The following is a 19,846-nucleotide window of genomic DNA, read 5'->3' on the forward strand; positions in this document are numbered from 1 at the left end:
CATGTTGACAATATATACCCTTTATATGATGTGATGACAATGGTACTTTACCTTTCTGGTCTTCCTCCTCAAAACCCATAACCCCAGTCTAATCATGAGAATAACATCAGACAAATCCCAATTGAGGGACACTCTACAAAATACCTGACCAGTACTCCTCAAAACTGTCAAGGTCATCAAAAACAAGGAAAGTCTGAAAAACTGTCACAGCCAAGAGGAGCCTAAGGAGACATGACGACTAAATGTAATGTGGTATCCTGGGTGGGATCCTGGAATAGAAAAAGGACATTAGGTAAAAACTAAGGAAATCTGAATAAAGTATGGATTAATTAATAACAAAGTATAAATATTAGTTTATTAATTGTGACAAATGTACCAAACTAATGTAAGATATTAATGATAGTGAAAACTGGGTGTAAGGTATATGGAAACTCTTCACAATTTTTCTATAAATTTAAAACTATTCTAAAATTAAATGTTTATATAAAAAATAAATCAGGTCAGACTAACCTCAGTATTGAGTAATCTTACGTAAGAGAACTTTAGCCAAACACTTGTTATGGTCTTTCACCAAATCCTTATGGACAGAAAAGGAGAACCATGGGCCAGCATGTGGGAAAATAGGTATATTTGACAAAACAATAATAATCAATGGATACGGATATAAGAACTAAAGACAAGCACAAAGATTTTTATAAGTATCCCAGAAGCTTGATTTCTGGACATGACCTTTCTATGGTTATGATCAAGAACCTGGATGCCAATAGGGTATATGCAAATGAAGTCTGCAAAATGAGAGAAAATTGGGAAGGACAAAATCTTTGAATAATAAAATCAGGATTAAAAAGAATCTTGACAAGTTGGGGAGACAGAATGGATCTAACACGGTAAAATTAAACAGGAAGAAAAAGGTAATAAACTTGTATACCAAAAGAAAAATATACAAATGTAGATTAAGAAGACATAATTCAAAGTTAGCATTTATTTTTTAAAAATTTTAGGTGATTTTAGTAACTTCATTAAGTTGTGAAAATGACATGGCTGCCTGAAAGGGTAATGTCATCTTAGGTTACACTAACTTAAGCATAAGTTGTTAGGATGAAGAGAAAGAGGGTACTACTGACCTCAAAACTGGCCAGATCATATTTAGAGTTCAGATTAAATGCTGAGATTTACACATTAAAGAGAAACACAAAAACATAAAATGCACTCAAAGAGGAAGAATCACGATTGTAAATGTATAATTATTCCACTTCAAGGTTTTCTACAAAAGAAAACTCCCATAAATATATACGCCTACTATATATCCACAAAAATTAAAAATTAAAAAAAAAAAAAAGAAGACTAAGTATAGACATGATGGCAATCTTCAAAAAATCTCAATTGCTACCAAGTGAAAGAGATTTATACTTTACTATGGCTTTAGAGGCAGCACCAGATCCAAAAGAGGGAAACTCCAATAATTAGTTTTCACAATTTTCACAATGAAGATTTTCTAACTGCAGGCTAAGAACAGACTGAACTACATAAGTACCATACTCTAGAAGTGATAAATTAGCCTTTATCACTGATAAGTGAGGCTTATAAAATAAGGCTAATTTATCATTTCTAGAGTATGGTACTTATGTAAAGGCTAATTTATCAGTGATGTTTTAGAGGGGAATTAAGATTGTGTAACAAATAATTGAGCATTAAGTACCTTTCCAATCCCAAAATTATGACTAAAAGAGAGGCATAAGTAATATTTAAGTATGCCTAAAGTTCCTTTGATATTAAAGACCATCTACTTGACTTATATTGGTTTAGTTATTAGAGCCACCTCACTCTAGGATACTCAAACTCTGAAGTGAAACCAGCATCTTTGAGTCCTGTCCACCCTTACTCTCCCAAATCAGATTATTTCTTGGTTGAGCTGGGCTTTAGTAGGTCCAAAAATCAGTCAATTGAAAAAAATAAACTAGAACAACTCAGGATTAATCAGGTTATTTACTGTTCAAATACTACATCAAAACTTCAAAGGCTTCACTATAAACAAACTAATGAGTACAACCTATAGCAGTATCCTCATTATTCTCTGAGCTCTCTTCTCTTCAAACTCGCTGCAGGCTACATTATGGTTGCAAATTTCTCAATCATGTAACATCTCTCTGGTTGCTTCATGAGCTGTACTGTATTAGTCTGGCTACCTACAATCCATCTAATTTGCAGAAAACTCCTCCTGACTACATAGTCCTAATTATTCCAGTGGCTATGACAGATGAAGATCAAGAAATAAAGCAGCACAGAGATGGGCAGAGACACTGGTTAACAAATACAATGTTAGGCACATTCAAACAAGTAAAGAAATCAAGCACATTGTCTTTCCAAATAAAGTTCAAATGTCTGCTAAGATAAAGGTTCCTTTTTTCCTGCTTTAGCATAATGTGTGAAATTGGCAAAATGCTGTTCAGAAATTGACAATGGGAAAAGGAGACACTCCTTAAAGTGCAACTTTATTTTATTAGCCTAGATGTAACAGGGCATAACAGGGAGAAGCTGATGTCTGACTTTAATCCTGACTCTGCCTCTCATCACTGGTAATGTGATATGGAAAAAATGCTCATTTTTCTGCACCACTATTTTCTCATCTGAAAAATAGGTGCAATAAGCCTGGTGCAGTGGCTCACCCCTGTAATCCCGGCACTGTGAGAGGCTGAGGCGGGCAGATCACAAGGTTAGGAGTTTGAGACCAGCCTGACCAACATGGAGAAACCTGACTCTACGAAAAATACGAAATTAGCCGGGCGTGGTGGCACATGCCTGTAGTCCCAGCTACTCGGGAGGCTGAGGCAGGAGAATCACTTGAACCTGGGAGGTGGAGGTTGCAGTGAGCTGAGATAGTGCCATTGTACTCCAGCCTGGGCAAGAAGAGCAAAACTCCTCCTCCTCCTCAAAAAACAAACAAACAAAAAAATAGGGGCAATAAAGATCCTACCTTTTTTTCCCACAGAATTCACTATGATGGTTAAATAAAGTCATGCATATAAAAGCACTTTCCAGCTGTTAGGAACTTGTAATTTGATTATTATTACTAATATATCACATTAATATTTCTAAAAGCTGAGAAATCAAAGTATAATTTGGTGCTAGAAGTAAAGCATATTGGTATTAATCTATTGGGAATAAAGCTAATATGGCAAGGCAAAAAAAAAATCTACAATTCTCAACTTGTAAATTTATTGTTAGGCTGGGTGTGGTAGGTCATATCTGTAATCCCAACACTCTGAAAAGCTGAAATGGGAGGATTGCTTAAGCCCAGGAGTTCAAGACCAGTCTGGGTAACACAGGGAGACCGTGCCTCTACAAAAAATGAAAACACAAAAATTAGCTGAGTGTGGTGGCATGTGCTTGCAGTTCCAGCTACTCAGGAGGCTGAGAGGATCATTTGAGCCTGGAGGCTGAGGCTGTGGAGAGCCATGATCACACCACTGGACTCTAGCCTGGGCCACAGAGCAAGACCCTGTCTCAATAAATAAGTAAATAAATAAATCTATTATTATTATTATTATTTTGAGTAATAAAAGGATCTCCTTCCAAGGTCTTGAGAACACTGTAGCTAACTCTTGGATATCCATGAAGGTAGGGGATACAAAAAATGAACCTCTTGTGAAAACTAAGAAACCGGTACCCTGCTAGAACAATTAAGAAAGAAGGGAGAAATGGTGGAGATGGAAATCAAGTAGGAATAACCAGCCTAAAGAGAAGTTTGAAGATTGGCTGGGAAGGCTTTGGGTGAATATCCGAAGAGGGCTCACAAGCAATAGACTTAACACTCCCTTCTCATGGCCTTCATAACTTGCTATGACAAAGCAAAATTTCCTAGAATTTGCCACTGATCAACAAGCAGCAATAAACGACAGAAGAAGCTTACAGTGGTAAATATATGCTTTTTCCATTAGATATATTACAAAGTTTTTAAAAAATTTACTTATTCAGTTAAATACCTTGGGAGAGGTTAGGGTGATATTTGGGCACTTTCCTAAATAATCTCAAGAAGAGTACCTAGAAGACAACTATACTTTTCTTCAGGGTCTACACATATTTTAAACTCTAAACATTAAGTGTTATACATGTAAGTAATTTAGCCATCTACTTTCAATAGGATACCCGGCTGAACTCATATAACAAAAATGCAGGGGACAGAAGAAGACTGAGCAATAAACTGAGTATTAATCTTAAAGACAAAAGACTTAAAAGAGTTCTAACACTGATTTCTTATTCCATTTTGAGGAAGAGCATTTAATATCCTATTTGTGCTTCTCCAACTATCAAATAAATTCTCAAGTATAAACTGGATTGCCACCTGTCAGAATGTTAGAGGGAATTTCTCTGTTGAAAAGATGTTGGGAAAAAATTCTAGTTTCTCTGTTGCTCTAAGATTCTATAATCATATAAATACATCTTCCCCAAAATAAAATAAAGGTACAGGGCCTCAAGCATATCTCAGAAGATATTTAATTAAATGATCCTTCTTTGGAATATCCTGAGATAACTTATATCAAAACAACTTTAACACTTATTTTTCTAGGCTAATTATTCTTTTTTTTCTCTCTCTCTCGAAAATTTACCTTTATCCTTATCCAATGGTTCCTGGGAAAGAATAGTGCACAGTACCGGGTTTTTCCACACCCCAGTCTCTTGAGCTAGAGTAGCTAAAAAATGCAATTCACAGCTGCCATTCTCCATCAGCTTTTCATGAGCTACCTATAAATATTAAATAAACATCCAAAGAATTACAACAGATTTTTAAAAGCAAGCTTATCAGGCTTTAAATATAATACTAAACTTCTGAAAAGACTTTTATCTTAAAAATTTCACATCACATTACAAAGTGCTGAATTCCTTTACTTCTAGTATTTAAAGATGAATTTCAAGGATAAGAAATCAGTTATGAATCTTAAATAAATATAATGTATTTACAGAAGTAAGTCTGTTTTTTTTTTATCTTCCCCAAAATCTAAACCAGGAATATTCCTCAAGGACGTGATCAGAGTATCCATAAGCATAAAAGACCTTACACATTTTATATGCTGTTTAAAAAAGTTTTCCCCCAAATCTACCATTAATAAAAAGATTTGCATAACGGGCTAAGTGACAACTTACGCACATGCCAATAAAAGGGGATTATGAAAAGAAAATAACTAAATACATGATTTTTTCATTTATTTACTGTATAGTTCTGGCAATTTCACATTAAAGCTGATGATGAACCCTGCCTGCTAGCTGTTTCCAAGTACTCATGAAATAGGCATAGTCTTCAGTCCACAAAAGACCAATAGTTTTTATTCAATTCAGAAACTGCTTATTGAGAATTTCTATGGACAAAGTGCTAGGGAAGACATAACTAGGTCCCTGACTTTGTGGGGCTTATCCTCTAGTGGGGTAAAGAAATGTTCAAATAGTTAAAACACAGAAAATAAATGTTGTTAAACAGGCATAAACTAACCTTGAAGAAGCTCGGAAATGAGAACAAAGTGTTGTAGAAACTCTTAAAGCTGCATGCTATGTTCAAACAAAAAGTATACTCCTCAAAGCCATACAAATATTCCCATTCCAACAAAGTTCAGATGCTTTACTAAGTTTTCTTTAAGAAGTAACTAAATGTAGAGGGATGTAAAGATTTCCTTCACAATCCATCTAAAAAGGTATTAACTAGCCCTTTTGTTTCAAAAAGGAAAGTGTAAAAGTTTATCTCATGTCGGCAAACAAAATCAGTAGCATGAGGAATTCTGGCTATGCATATTTAATTAATTCTGTGGTGGGGTGTATGTGAATGGTAAACAATAGGAAGTTCCAAAATAATTTACCTAAAAATACTTTCTGGAAAAAAACCCCTAAGATACAAGTTACATATATCTGAAGTAGAAAATGCATGATCAAACAGTTAGTTGCAGCCGGGCGCGGTGACTCACGCCTGTAATCCCAGCACTTTGGGAGGCCGAGGAGGGTGGATCATGAGGTCAAGAGATCGAGACTAGCCTGGCCAACATGGTGAAACCCCGTCTCTGCTAAAAAATACAAAAATTAGCTGGGTGTGGTGGTGCACGCCTGTAGTCCCAGCTACTTGGGAGGCTGAGGCAGGAGCACTGCTTGAAACCAGTGGGCGGAGGCTGTAGTGAGCCAAGCTTGGCGCCACTGCATTCCAGCCTGGTGCCTGGAGACAGAGCAAGACTCTGTCTCAAAAAATAAATAAATAAAAGTGAGTTGCAATGTGACAAACAGGACAAGACACTTTCATTTCAACAAACAGTTATTAAGCATCTGTTATGTGTAAGACATTATGCAAAATCCCATGATATTAAATAAGATATGAATTCCACCTTCAAGGGCCTGTTGCATTTGATGTAGATTTTAACGTTTAATATTAAAATAGAAAAGTATATTTCTCTGCTTAACTATAGCTTATTTTACATGCTTCTAAAATTTAAGGCTATACCTCTTTAATACATTTCTTACAGAAAATCTTGAGGCCTAAAGATATTTTAAGAACTCTGGCTAGAGAAATGCAGAGAAAGAGAACTATAGCTCTGAAATTAGCTGGCAGGAACATTCTTTTTAACTAACCAATTAATCAAAATTTACTTGAAGCTATAATACAACCAGCTCTAGTGCTTGAAACAAAATTTAACATTCTTGAAAATACTCCAAGACAATTAACTGCTAAATTGCGTAGTACCGCACATAAGCAGAACACCACCACTAACTAAAAGAGACAAAGTATGTGTTTTCAGACAGGAAAAAAGGCATGGGCTTTGGAATAAAGAACCTTAGTTCGAATAACTACTCTGTGACATTAGCTATACAAGTTTGAGTAGATAATTATTTTAGAGTATGAGCCTCAGTTTCCTCACCTTTAAAATGGGGAAAACATACCTACCCACACAAATTTTCATGAGGATTAAATGATATATGTGAAATTCTTATAAAGCACATTGAAGATTTTCAGAAACCAGTTTAACTGCTTCTAAATCCAAATAAGGGCACTTTCTTTTGTGTTCCCTTACTGCTCTGACAAAGCCCTAATTATCTGATCATAAAGATCATTTAATCTATCTAAATGTATATATACATTTAGCAAACATTTATTGAGATCTACTATATGTAAGACACTAGTGTTAGTAAGATCAGTAATTAATGTCTGTCATTACTGAGATGTCTTAAAGCTTAACCGAATAATTTTTTGAGTAAGAAAAAACTGACATAAGACATACCTGCATTAAATCTATAGATAAAGATTCTCACCTGCACCAGTGTCTGAAATTGTTCCCACTGTTTATCTGATAACTCAACAGGCAGACATAGTAAAAGTTCAACACAGCTTCTAAAAAACAAAAAGTTGGTAAGGATAGGAATAATTATTAAAATTCAAGGGAAAATAAAAACAGTAATTCTAATATCATACGTACACTCCCCATAACTATTCTATTTAAAATTAAACTATCATAAGACTTGAGATACGTGGTGTGTGTCTGTGTGTGTGTGTGTGTGTGTGTGTGTGTGTGTGTGTGTGTGTGTTTTAAAGCTATATCTAGTTTATTTACTCAAAGGTCTACTCACAATGCCAAGCGTTCCAGAACCAAGGCTACATTTTCACATTCAGAGGTAAGATAAGGTCGGGCTTTAACATAACTTTGGATAGCCACTGTGTATACCTCCAATAAAGGTAAGGGATCTTCCGAAGTTTTCCATTTCTCTGCATATTCTAGGAGTGTCTGTTTTGGAAGGAATAAGAAGTATTCAAAATGTAAATCAAAATATACATTGACTAATCAGCTGTGTTTTTCTGAAAAACTTTACAATTTTTAATTTGTAAAAACAAAAGGTAGTTTATATTGATTAAAATATTAAATGAAATAAAGTCATATTTTTTGGCAGCTCTCTGTGGGAGAAAAGATTAGTATTAATTCATCCAGCAACAGCATCATTTCATCAAGGCTGGTTTTAAATCCTCTAAGAGTTATCTCCTCTATTCCCTACTAAGTTTTAAAAGTTATTTTAAAAAGACAACTGGGCAAGTAATACTTGACCAGGCACATAGCATTTCAAATAATATCTGTTTTCTATTTTTCATAGAAGCAGCAGAAAATTCAATAGAGAACAACAAAATGAATCCTGTATGGCCAGCAAAGACATGCCCTTTTTCAGTCCATAAAGATAACAGTACATACAAATTAATAATTTTTTGACAAGCGCTAGCATTTAAAAATTCATCCTAAGACTTTAAACATATAAAATCAACATTAAAGATATTGAAGAGTGATTTTAAGGTTAAGCAATTTTTGTAATAATGTGTTAATTTTTTTAATTGGAAAATACTTCTCATCTTTCAATTAAATCAATATTTTAAATTTACCTCATCAGAATTACTTTAACAGATGCTATTTATCTAACTGAATAAAGATGGAAGATAATGGCAAGAGAAGTTACACAGAAATACATGGTAAGACTCTTATCTAAAACGTTCTACAGTTATGCTAAATGAAGAGAGATTCTAATTAAATGTTTTTATAACACAGAAGACTGCCACAATTGGTCCTCTCCACACTTCTGGGTTTAAGACTCATTTAATCACATGGAAATTCAGGTGTCCTTTCCTAGAAAATAGGGTATTTAAGGAAAAAAAATTTCCTGAGGGCCTTATCCTCTGGCATACAGCAGCAGTTTTAAAAACTGTAGGGAGTTAGGGAGGAAGGAGGGGATGGGTATTGCATTATACTACCAAAGCACGTACTACCTTGTCCTCTCTACTAACTTCAACTAGTAAGTGATCAGAAGAAAGAGAAAAAGTAATCTGGTAAACTAAAAGGCAACAAAATACTCATCTACTGGGTAGCCATATATTCACAGATTTTGGCTCTCACTAATCCTTGCCTTTCCTTTCCCCCTAAGAAGTGAGGGCAAATACTGATTGCTGCTGTAAAGGACAAAAAACCTGCAGCCACAGTGCATGAGGTAGGATGGGATGTTGGGGAACACTCAACTAGGTCCAAAACCAACTCCACAGCAAAAATTCCCAGTTAAGGTTGAAGTGGGAAAACTTACTTCTCAGATATCCAGGAAAAAAATAGCCCAATCTTTCCCAGATGAGCCCTGAAACAAATTTGCTCTCATCCATACTTTCACCTCACCTTACAATCCCATTATATCCTAAACCTTCATGGTACAAAATAGATTCTGTGTGAGGAAAAAAACAATCAGAAATAAGTTCCCTAGCTCAATCCAAATGAAATCCAAAGGCTATTGCTGATCTTTCAAGTTCCAAGCAGGGATAGAGATGCTGGGAAAGAGGGTAATCCGTGTTTCTGTAACCTCTTGGCATTCTGTAAAGGGACACAGAACTGTTAAATGTAATGATGAACAAATGACATTGTAGCTGGTCAACATGAAATATGAGATGAAGCTGCCTACAGTACACCCAAGATGATTCGGCTTCAATGTAAACACAGAATTAAAGCCTTATATTTGCCTAGTCATGTCACCATTATACATATAATCCCGATCCAGAGACTCACTTTTGCAGGTGTTAGGGCTCAGAAACTGATACCCCAAACTGTGACACTTGACATGCTGAAGGCGGCTCAGAGTCTCTCTGACCTTCCCCTGTCCCTTCCCGTCTCTCAATCCTCTTTCTCCCAAAGCACAGAATGAAGTTGTTCTGTGAAGTTTCCTTATCTGTCTAAAGTCCAGGCTGACCAAAGAAGAAGAAAATTACCTTTGGTCCCCTCCCTGAGTTTTCATTAACTGAACATAGGGCAGGAAGAGAGACAGAAGTTGGTCAACACATCTTTTGTCACAACAGACTTCTGTCACAAACCATTGAATGCTTCACAGGCTCAACAGGCTTTGTCCTAGGCCTTTTTATGTTCTTCAAGCCCACTGAATGTTCTTCAAGCTCACTGAATTCCCCTAAAAATCATTCATAATCCCCCCTCTAAAATCATCCACATTTCCCCACTTCCCTTTCATTAATAAATTTGTATGCCATTTCTCCTACTAATCTGCTGTTTTTGTCAGCTGATTTTCAGTGAACCTTCAGAGGATGAAAAGAAGTTTTCTCTTGGCCCCTACACAGGAGAATTCTTAACTTTCTTCTAAATATCTCTCAAATAAAAACGTTTATTTCCTATGGATCTGAAATAGATATACTCTCCAATCTTTTCGCCAGCTAAAGCATTCAGAGGACAATGGCAGTGAACTATGGATCGCTAGAAATGAAAACATTCTCTTGCATGGTAATTTTGATTAGAGCAATTAAGACCTGGGCTTAGTTCCCAGTTGAACCAACATGAACTAGAAAAGGCTATACAAGAAAAACTGGAATTCAATGATGCAACCATTTGGTCAAAAGGGATTTTAAGATTCATTATCAGTCTTTGAAGTTTGTGCCATTTGCAGGCATACAGGTATAGTACAATAAAAATAACTGATCTTTGTCCTAGGTTCCCAGCACAGAGCTCCTAAAACCCCTGAAATCTGCGTGACTTTTTCATGTTAATAAGGTAACATTAGGCTGAGAAGCTTATAGATAGCTTTAAGATAGGGACTGGTCACTAGAAAGATCAAGCCATGATTAGAAAGATGAAACTTGCAGTCCACCCTCCAGGGTCAGAAGAGGTAAAAGGGCATAGAGATTGAGCCCAATCTCCAGTGGCCTACATGATTTGATCAATATTATTGATGTACTCCACAAAACCTCCTAAACGACAGTAGTCAAAGAGCTTCTGAGTTGGAAAACACATCCACATGCTGGGAAGGTGGCACATCCCAACTCCACAGAGACAGAGGCTCTGGTGCTTGGGACCCTTTCAGATCTCACTCTAGTTATCTCTTCATCTGGCTGTTCATTTGTATCTTTTATAATAAATTGTAATAGTAAGCACAACATTTTCCTGAGTTCTGTGAGTCATTCTAGCAAATTACTGACCCTGAGGAGGGGGGTGTGAGAACCCCTGACTTTGTAGCCAAGTTGGACAGAAGTGCAACTTGGGGACCTGCTACTTGAGAACGGCATCTGACCAAAGTCCTACACTTTTTTCCCCTTTAAACCAATGGTTTTTGTTCCCAAACCTCTTCAAGAATGAATGAATGTGTCTATACACATCTATTTATATTTATAAACATATGGGCAAACAAAGATAAAAGTCACTGTAATCTGGTTTGAAGATGAGCTGGGGCGAGATGGCACAGAGGGGAAAAGACGGAACAAAACCTAAACGTCTTCTGCAGTGCACCATATTGCTTCCATTAATGAGTAAGCTGTAAGTGAAACAAGAAAATTTAACTTTTTTGATGAATGATTAATGGAACTAGGGATGCTTAGTCTAGATATTAAATAATATTTATTGAATACTTACCATGTGCTAGGCATTGTTTTAAGAGCTTTACATATACTATCTATTCAGTAATTAGGGAAAGTACAATAATATGCTTGTATTAAAAATGAACAAATGGAGGCATAAAATAGTGAAATAACAAGTCATAAGATCACAGAGCTAGGAAAAGGCAGAAGAGAGATTCAAACCCTCATGGTCTGACTTCAGTGTGTTCACTCTTAATTACTATGCAATACATTTCTGGAGAAATAAAAACTGACTTGTAAATCTGATTTTTAAAATTTGGATTGCATTTTAGATGATAGCCAAATTCACAAATCTAGAGGCTTGACACATAAGAGTGGAGTTAATTTTATTCTGTGCGCCTCACAGGACACACCAGGACTAATAAGTTGAAGTTTAAAAGAGACGCTTTCCTGTTTCCTATAAGACAGAACTATCAAACGATTAGTTAACCAAAAACAGAACAAGTTGGCCTCTTGAGACAGGTGGTGACCCAACAACTGAAGTTATTCATACAGGAGCAAGATGATTCAGAGTTCAGGATGCTGAAAGGAATCATATATTAAAGACACACTCCATCATACCAAAAAGAGACTATAATAATGAGTATGTGTGTATGTTCATAAACTAATATCTCATGGATGTTTTGCTGTGCACATTGTTAAAAAAATTTTTGAATTAGTTTCTAATAAGTCATACATTTTACATAAAAACTTGAGTTTCTGACTTTTCTTCAAAAACAAGCAAACAAAAAATCTGGCAACTTTGGGCCCACATTCCAGCATGGCAACTGGCTAGGGTTGAGGGACAACTAAGATTTCCCACTGAGATCAGACACAAGCTCTCTGGTTGCTACATGCCTCACTGCCACACCTTATTCTTTAAGGGATCTACTAGATTCCCTACAAAGTTATTTATGGCTTCTGCATCTGCTCTATAGTGTGTGTTATGGGGCAAGCCTAGGATAGAAGAAATAAGCAAGACGTTAAAGTATCTCTAACACAGTGTTTCTCACAGTGTTTTCCATTATTGTCCCCTCTTAAGGAGATTTTTCACTTTTCGTAATTGTTTGTCATCCCTAATGAAACTGTGACACCACAGATTAAATTATATATCTGTTTACATGTAACAAACAGTTTTAAAAAATCGTTTTTCTTTAAGAGCCAATTTTTACCGCCTTGAGAACAAAGTGGACACTTTAACAATTTGGCTCTTATTTTTCATTATTTAAATTAGCAGAGTCTAGAACATATATGCTTTAGGGAGAAAGAATATAGATTGATTTCTGGTAGCTTCCTTTAGTTGCCGTAAGGATTACTAGGAGGGAAAACAAAAGAGAAATAAAACCACAGGGGTGTTATATTTAATAAACATGGGGATTAAATTACATTATCATCCTATGTAAAGATAAGATCAGTGGAGTGTTGGCTATGTTTATACTGTTGCATTCATGTTCCAGTTCCAATTTACATTTAGGGTTCTCTAGAACAGAAGTTCTCAAACATTTTGATCTCTTGACTCTTTACTCTTAAAAATTCCTGAGGATCCCAAAGAGTTGTTTATGTGAGTTACAACTACTGACATTCACCATATTCAAAATGAAAACTGAGACTTTTACATATTTATAAATAGGTTTAAAATAACAATAATAAACCCATCACGTTACCATATTTTTAATAAAAATGGATTTTCTGAAAAAAGTGAAAAGAGAGGTATTCTTTTACATTTTTCAAATTTCTTTAATGTCTGACAAGAGAAAAGATCGGGTTTCTCTTATTGGTTTTTGGACTTAATTCGCTGCAATACCACACATCACATAACCTTTGGAAAGCTCCACTGTACATGAGTGAAAGGTGGCAAATAATGTCTTACAGTTTTGATCTTTTAAACTCCCTGAGGAACCTTTGATGAATGTGACATACTCTTTAAAATTTCAAAGTTATTAAAACGTATTTTAAGATTTCATGTAGAAATGGTAGACTGGACACATTTATTTTGCACTTACTCTCCCCAAACCTCATTGAAGCTATAGTAATTTTTAAAAAGTGGCATAAACCCGTAAGAATAAGGAAATGGGAACAGAACAAAGAGAAATAAATTCTAAAAGCTGGAAAGCATATGTAAGATTGACAATCGAAGAAAAGTGAATCCAAAGCAGGCTTTAGGTAAAAACAACAAGAAAAACAAACAAACAAAACCCATTAACTTCGTAATCACCAAAGAGCTCAGGAACTGGGAGTACCAGATGCCTCTGAAGATCGGGGGTGAAAGTGGGGCTAACAATCAGAGAGCTGGTTGAAAGGTCTATTTTAGGAGTTAAGCCTCCCTGATTTCCTCCTCACCTTCCACAGCTAGGAGACCCAAGTGAGCAAGATACTGCTGCTCTTCCTCAGCAGCAGGTTTATTCTGTAAAGAAGTTTAAAAAGAGATGTTTGGACACAGTCGAGAAGTATCTTACTTTTCAGGGCAATAAGTCAACTTTACATACTCCCTGTAGATAGCAAGCCCCTTTTTCCAACTCACTGCCAGATCTTCCTGGTTCCTAGCTGAGCCTTTTTCTGGGAAATCAAAAAGAAAAGACCCAAGATTCTGGCACCAAGCCTTCTTCAGGGAATAAAACCAACTAGAACCCCTTATTTGTGAAAACCACAACAAACATCACACATGAACTTGGAGCTCTCAATCACCTTTTTAGCAGTATACCCTTAAATATGGTATTTAAAGACCAGTAGACATTTAAAAATTTTTTTTTGTTGTTTTTTTTGAGAGGCAATCTCACTCTGTCACCAGGCTGGAGTGCAGTGGCACGATCGCAGCTCACTGCAACCTCCGCCTCCCAGCTTCAAGTGATTCTCCTGCCTCAGCCTCCTGAGTAGCTGGGTCTACAGGCACATGCCACCATGCCCAGCTAATTTTTTTCTATTTTTAGTAGAGACAGGTTTTCACCATGTTAGCCAGGGTGGTCTTGATCTCATACGTTGTGTTCTGCCCACGTAGGCCTCCCAAAGTGCTGGGATTATAGGCATGAGCCACCGTTCCCAGCCTAAAAGGCTTCTAATGTGTGAGAGAAAACAAAACAAGGGGAAAAAAGCAACTATGAATAAACAGCAACTATGCAGGGAAAAAAACCAAATTTCAAGAAACTATCATTGATATTGCTGGATATGTGAGAAAATATATTACATTTATGAACAAAAACACCATGTTATAATAAAGTTATAGATAAAAAGACTAATAAAAAGTATGGAGAGAAAAAAGATTTTAAAATTTAAAAAATGATGCTAGAGGTCCAATAACTAATAAAAGGAGTTCCAGGAAGTCAGAAGAGAGAAATTGAGAGGAATAAAGAAAATATTTAATTCAAATTAATTTTCTAGAATCTAAGGACATGAACTTTAGCAAAGAAAAGACCTACTGAATCCCCAGCACAATTACTGAAAATATAACCGTACCAAAGTACTTTCTCTTAAAATTTCAGAGCACAAGGACAAACAAAGGATCAAAATAAGATTGGTGGGGGAGGAGGCAGCAGACTTCTCAACAGTGACACTGGAACAAAAAGAAAATTAAGCACTGCATTAAAAGCTATAGAAAAACTATTTCTACCCAACGATTATTAACTATTAAGATAGAAAAGTCATTTTCAGACATATGTGGTCTAAACATTTTTACCTTCTAGGCATATTTTTTCAGGATGCTACTAAAGGAGAAATTTCACCAAAATGAAGAATATACCAGGAAAGAAGTCCGAATGATACACAGAAAACAGGAGGCTCTAACATGACAGAGATGAATGAAGTAAGATTACAAGAAGACAGCTGTGCAATGGGGCCTGAAAAAAAATCATAGCACATCAGATGGATTTTGGATAAATTTCTTCAAGATGAAATTGACAGAGAACTTAATGTGCTTGAATAAACTGAGAGGAGATTTAAATAATTGAGGGAGAATTTGGATAAAGTGATAAATACACAGAAAATTAAGCTAAGAAAAAATATGATAATTTATGTCTAGAGAAACTGGACTCAACAATTAGAAAATGCATATTTCTTCACAAACACAAGTAAAACAGTTACAAAAGCTGAACACAAACAAGGCCACATAGTCACATGAAATAAAAAGTACGTTTCACATTTTAAAATATTTTTTCACATTCTTTGAATACAATGCAATAAAGTTAAACACTTAACAAAAGAATACCCTAACAAAAAAACCTACAAACTTGAAACTTTAAACTGTACTTCTCAGTCAGGGGTAAAAGAAACCATAATAGAAATCAGAGAATACTTAGACTTGAACTATAGCAAAAACACAACCTATCAAAATTCGTAGGATGCAGCTAAAGCAATCTTAGGAGGGACAGTTTTAGATGCAAATGTTTATACTGTCACTTCTATTACATCTTAAAAAAAAATACATATATACACATTTGTTCCGAAGCAACATTAGCAAAACATGAATTTCTCATTTCCTTATGTACTATTTTTTGGTGAGAAACATTAGGTGAAAGCAGAGAATTGTACCCAGATGAACTAAGCTGTTAGAATATGCAAAATGCCCACATGCATACAAATCAAACATGTACCAGCTAGCAGCTACCTCGGTTCACCATAAGTGTTATTAGCGATACCCATTCACACGTAGTGTTACAACTTTCTGTCCAATTTCAGAGAACTCTCCTTCTGCTAACTCACATTAACTAACAAACTACATCCCTTCTGACACCCACTTTCCTTCTGGTGACCACTTCCATAGAGAAACTTCAGATCTTTTTCAAAGTAAAGTAGCACAATTATTGTAGTACTTATGTATTTCTCAACTACTTAATAGGTATAATACTGTGCTACTGTTTCAATAAGGTTCTCTCTGTGTGATGACGTTTTGCATGTTGTGCCTCTTAACTACATTTTTCCCACAAGCCCTGTGATCCTTAATGTGCAATTCTGCATGACAAAGTGATTGTTAGGAATGCACATATTGTGATAAAACAAAACTGGTTGGATTTAAAAGAGAAAACAAAGAATAGTCAAAGAGGATATTGGGACAAATGGAGAAATTTAAATATATATTTCAATTAGATAATAGTGGTTTTTCAATGTTATAATTCCTGAGTGTGATGATTGTGTTGAGTATATAGAAAAATGTCTTTGGCCTTAGGAGATAAATGCTTAAAGTATATAAGTGGGGCAATGTCATAATACTGGCTAACTCTTAAAGGATTCAGAAAAGAAAATAAAGTGTGAGATAAAGTAAATATGTCAAAATGTGAATAAAGGGGGAACCTTGGTGAAAGCTATGTGGGTACTCAAGACTATTCTTGCAACTTTTGTTATAAAGAGTGTGGAAAAGCAAAGTATTAAGGATGAAAAGTGTGGTAGACTGAATTCTTCTCGTCTCCTTGTTTCCATGTCCTTTGTCACATGACTTTAGAGTACTTCTCATAATGGTAGAAAATAAAATATTTTCCTAACCCATGTGACTTGTTCTGCCAAGAGAATGGGGCAGAAGTGACTGTAGGACAGCTGCAAGTTTAAGCATCTTGCTTTCTCTTACGCTTCTGCCCCAACAATGAAAAGGTACGTCCAGATTAGCCTGCTGTTCCCAGGAGGATAATGAGAGGCAGATTTCGTCCCATTGCTCCAGATGAGTCCAACCTCTATGAGGTAACAGTCAGCCAATCTGAAACATATCTATCAGTCCAGCCAAGATCAACTGATACTTAGCTAGACCTCAGATCAGTAGGCAATAATGCTTATGTTAACCGCTACTAAGGTTTTTATGGTTTATTATGCAAAATTTGGTGAAAATAACTAAGTAGCCAACTTAAATTGGACAAAGAACAGGATAAACTCAGAATATAAAAAGTTAAACTAAGATGAGAAATAAATGACATAGAAAAGACATGGGTTGTGGTGAGGATGGTTAAAAAAAGAAAAAATAAGAAAACGCACAGAGATGGTCAACACAACTAAACCTAGTCATCTGGCAAAATTGGTCAAGAAAAAAAGAGAAGGCACAAATCAACAGTATTAGAAATGAGAAAGAAGCCATAACTACAGAAGCAATAAAGATGTTTTAAAGTCATAGTATATAGAATAATCTTATTTGAAATAAGATTACTGAGTAAGAATCATCTTAATTGAAAATAAATTTGAAATCAGAGTAAAATGGGAATGGTTAGAACATTACTAAAATGGTCTCACAAAGAAATAGAAAAAAATAGTTATTTACCTATTATAAGAAACTGAATCCAGGTTAAGAAAATAAAAAAGAATTATCATGATTTTTATAGAAAAGTCCAGCAAACAGGCTGTAATGGTGGCTCATGTCTGTAATGCCAGCGCTTAGGAAGGCCAAGGTGGGAGGATAATTTGAAGCCAGGAGTCCAAGAACAGCCTGAGCAACACAGTGAGACCTCATCTTTACCAAAAATTTAAAAAAATTAGCCAAGTGTGGTGATGCACGCTTGTAGTCCCAGCTACTTAGGAGGCTAAAGCTGGAGGACTGCTTGAGCCCAGGAGTTTTAGGTAGTGAGCTATGATCTTGCCACTGCACTCCAGCTTGAAGGCAGAGAGAAAGATCATGCTTGGGGCCAAATGGGTGGGGGGAACCCCAGCAAACAATCCTTTAGGAAACAGATAATCTCTTTATCACAGAAGCTTTTGGATGAAAGAGTGGGAAAATTCACTAATTCATTGTTTGAGGCTACTATAAACTTGAGAATAAAACTGGGTGGATATGGTACAAGAAAGGAAAATCACAGGCAAATCTCAGGTACAAACAGCAACTTAAAAATCCTAAGTGTGGCCAGGTGTGGTGGCTCACACCTGTAATTCCAGCACTTTGAGGCTGATGCAGGCAGATCACCTGAGTTCAAGAGTTTGAAACCAGCCTGACCAACATGGTGAAATCCTGTCTCTACTAAAAATACAAAAATTAGCTGGGTGTGGTAGCATACTCGGGAGGCTGAGGCCGGAGAACTGCTTGAACCCAGGAGGTGGAGGCTGCAGTGAGCCGAGATTGTGCCATGGCACTCCAGCCTGGGTGACAAGAGCGAGACTTCATCTCAAAGGAAAAAAAAAACCTGGTATCAAACCAAATCCTGCTATAAACTTTAAATTAAAAAATACATATACTTTGAAACATTCACAAAGTTACACAATAGTTGCAGATACAGTACAAAGATATTTTTTTCCTAAGCCATTTGGTAGTTAGTGGCCAACCTAATGCCTCATTATCTTCAAAGAGTATGTATTTTCTACAAACAAGTACATTCTCCCACATAACCATAGTATAACCACAAGAATCAGGCAATAAACACTGATACATTACTACTATTTAATCTGCAGACATTATTCAAGCATGCCAAATTATCCCAATGATGTCTTTTATAGAAAAGGATACGGTAGTGCAGTTTGCGTTTGTCACGTTCCTTCAGTATCTTTAAATCCTAAATCAGACTTTAAAGACTCTTTCAGGACCCTGGCACCATTGAAGATTATAGGCCACTTATTTTATAGAATGTCCCTCAACCTGGCTTTAGTATTTTCTCTTGAATAGATCTACACTATGCATTTTTGGTGGAAATAGCACAGAAGTAATGGTCGTTTCTTCTCATTATATCCTATCAAGTGGTACATTATGGATGATGTTCATTTTGATCCCTTAAAATAGTGTCTGCCCTCCTCATTCTGCTTAGGCTTTGACTCAGCATGCTAGAACTGGCCGCCTCTCTAGGTAGTTGTCCCTTCCTGTTTTGCTTAGGCTCTCACATACTATGCCAGGCTGCCCCTATGCCTGTTTAACTTGCTCTGGCTGACTCTCCATACCAGGTAGCTCCTTCCTCACCCCATGCATGCCCAACTCATCTCACCTGGGCCCTAAATCCCCACACAGAGCCACCCCATCCATCTCCCCATGGTGCCCTCCTTACCTTGAGTGGGCTCTGATGCCTTCCCCATCATGAAGCTACTACTCAACCAGGGCTTTGACATTCCACTCTGGGTCACTGCAGCACCTCACCCCCCACTGCAGACACATACCTTGTTTTCCCCCACATAATGGCTTTAGGACTGAATTATTCAGGAAGGAAGAGAAAGGGTTGTAATGTACATTTTAAATGTATTTTGGGCCTAGGAGGTGTTATCCTAGAAATGTGAGAATAATTTAACATTAGGAAAATTGCTGAGCACAATGGCTGACACTTGTAATCCCAGCACTTTGTAAGCCCGCTGAGGCGGGCAGATCACTTAAGCTCAGAAGTTCAAGATCAGACTGGGCAACATGGCAAAGCCCCATCTCTACTAAAAATACAAAAAGTTAGCTGGGTATGGTGACATGTGCCTGTAGTCCCAGCTAATATGGGGCGCTGAGGTGGGAGGGTCAACTTAGCCCGGGAGGTTAAGGTTGCAGTGAGCCATGATCATGCCACTGCATTCCAGGCTGGCCAACAGAGTCAGACACTGTCTCAC

General features: G+C 36.5%; 1 protein-coding gene across 1 annotated transcript in view; it reads right to left on the bottom strand.

The window, feature by feature from the left end:
- The window catches only part of ZNF292 (zinc finger protein 292), a 109,844-nt gene that overhangs the window by 39,213 nt on the left and 50,785 nt on the right, over positions 1–19,846 (bottom strand). The window contains exons 3-5 of the mRNA XM_017538918.2: positions 7,597–7,751; positions 7,282–7,360; positions 4,608–4,743 (exon numbers count right to left, since the gene is read on the bottom strand). Of these exons, the coding sequence (XP_017394407.1) occupies positions 4,608–4,743; positions 7,282–7,360; positions 7,597–7,751 (370 nt within the window). The remainder of the gene's footprint in view (positions 1–4,607; positions 4,744–7,281; positions 7,361–7,596; positions 7,752–19,846) is intronic.

This window comes from Cebus imitator, unplaced genomic scaffold, assembly GCF_001604975.1.
Source record: "Cebus imitator isolate Cc_AM_T3 unplaced genomic scaffold, Cebus_imitator-1.0 Scaffold117, whole genome shotgun sequence".
NCBI classification, from domain to species: domain Eukaryota; kingdom Metazoa; phylum Chordata; class Mammalia; order Primates; family Cebidae; genus Cebus; species Cebus imitator.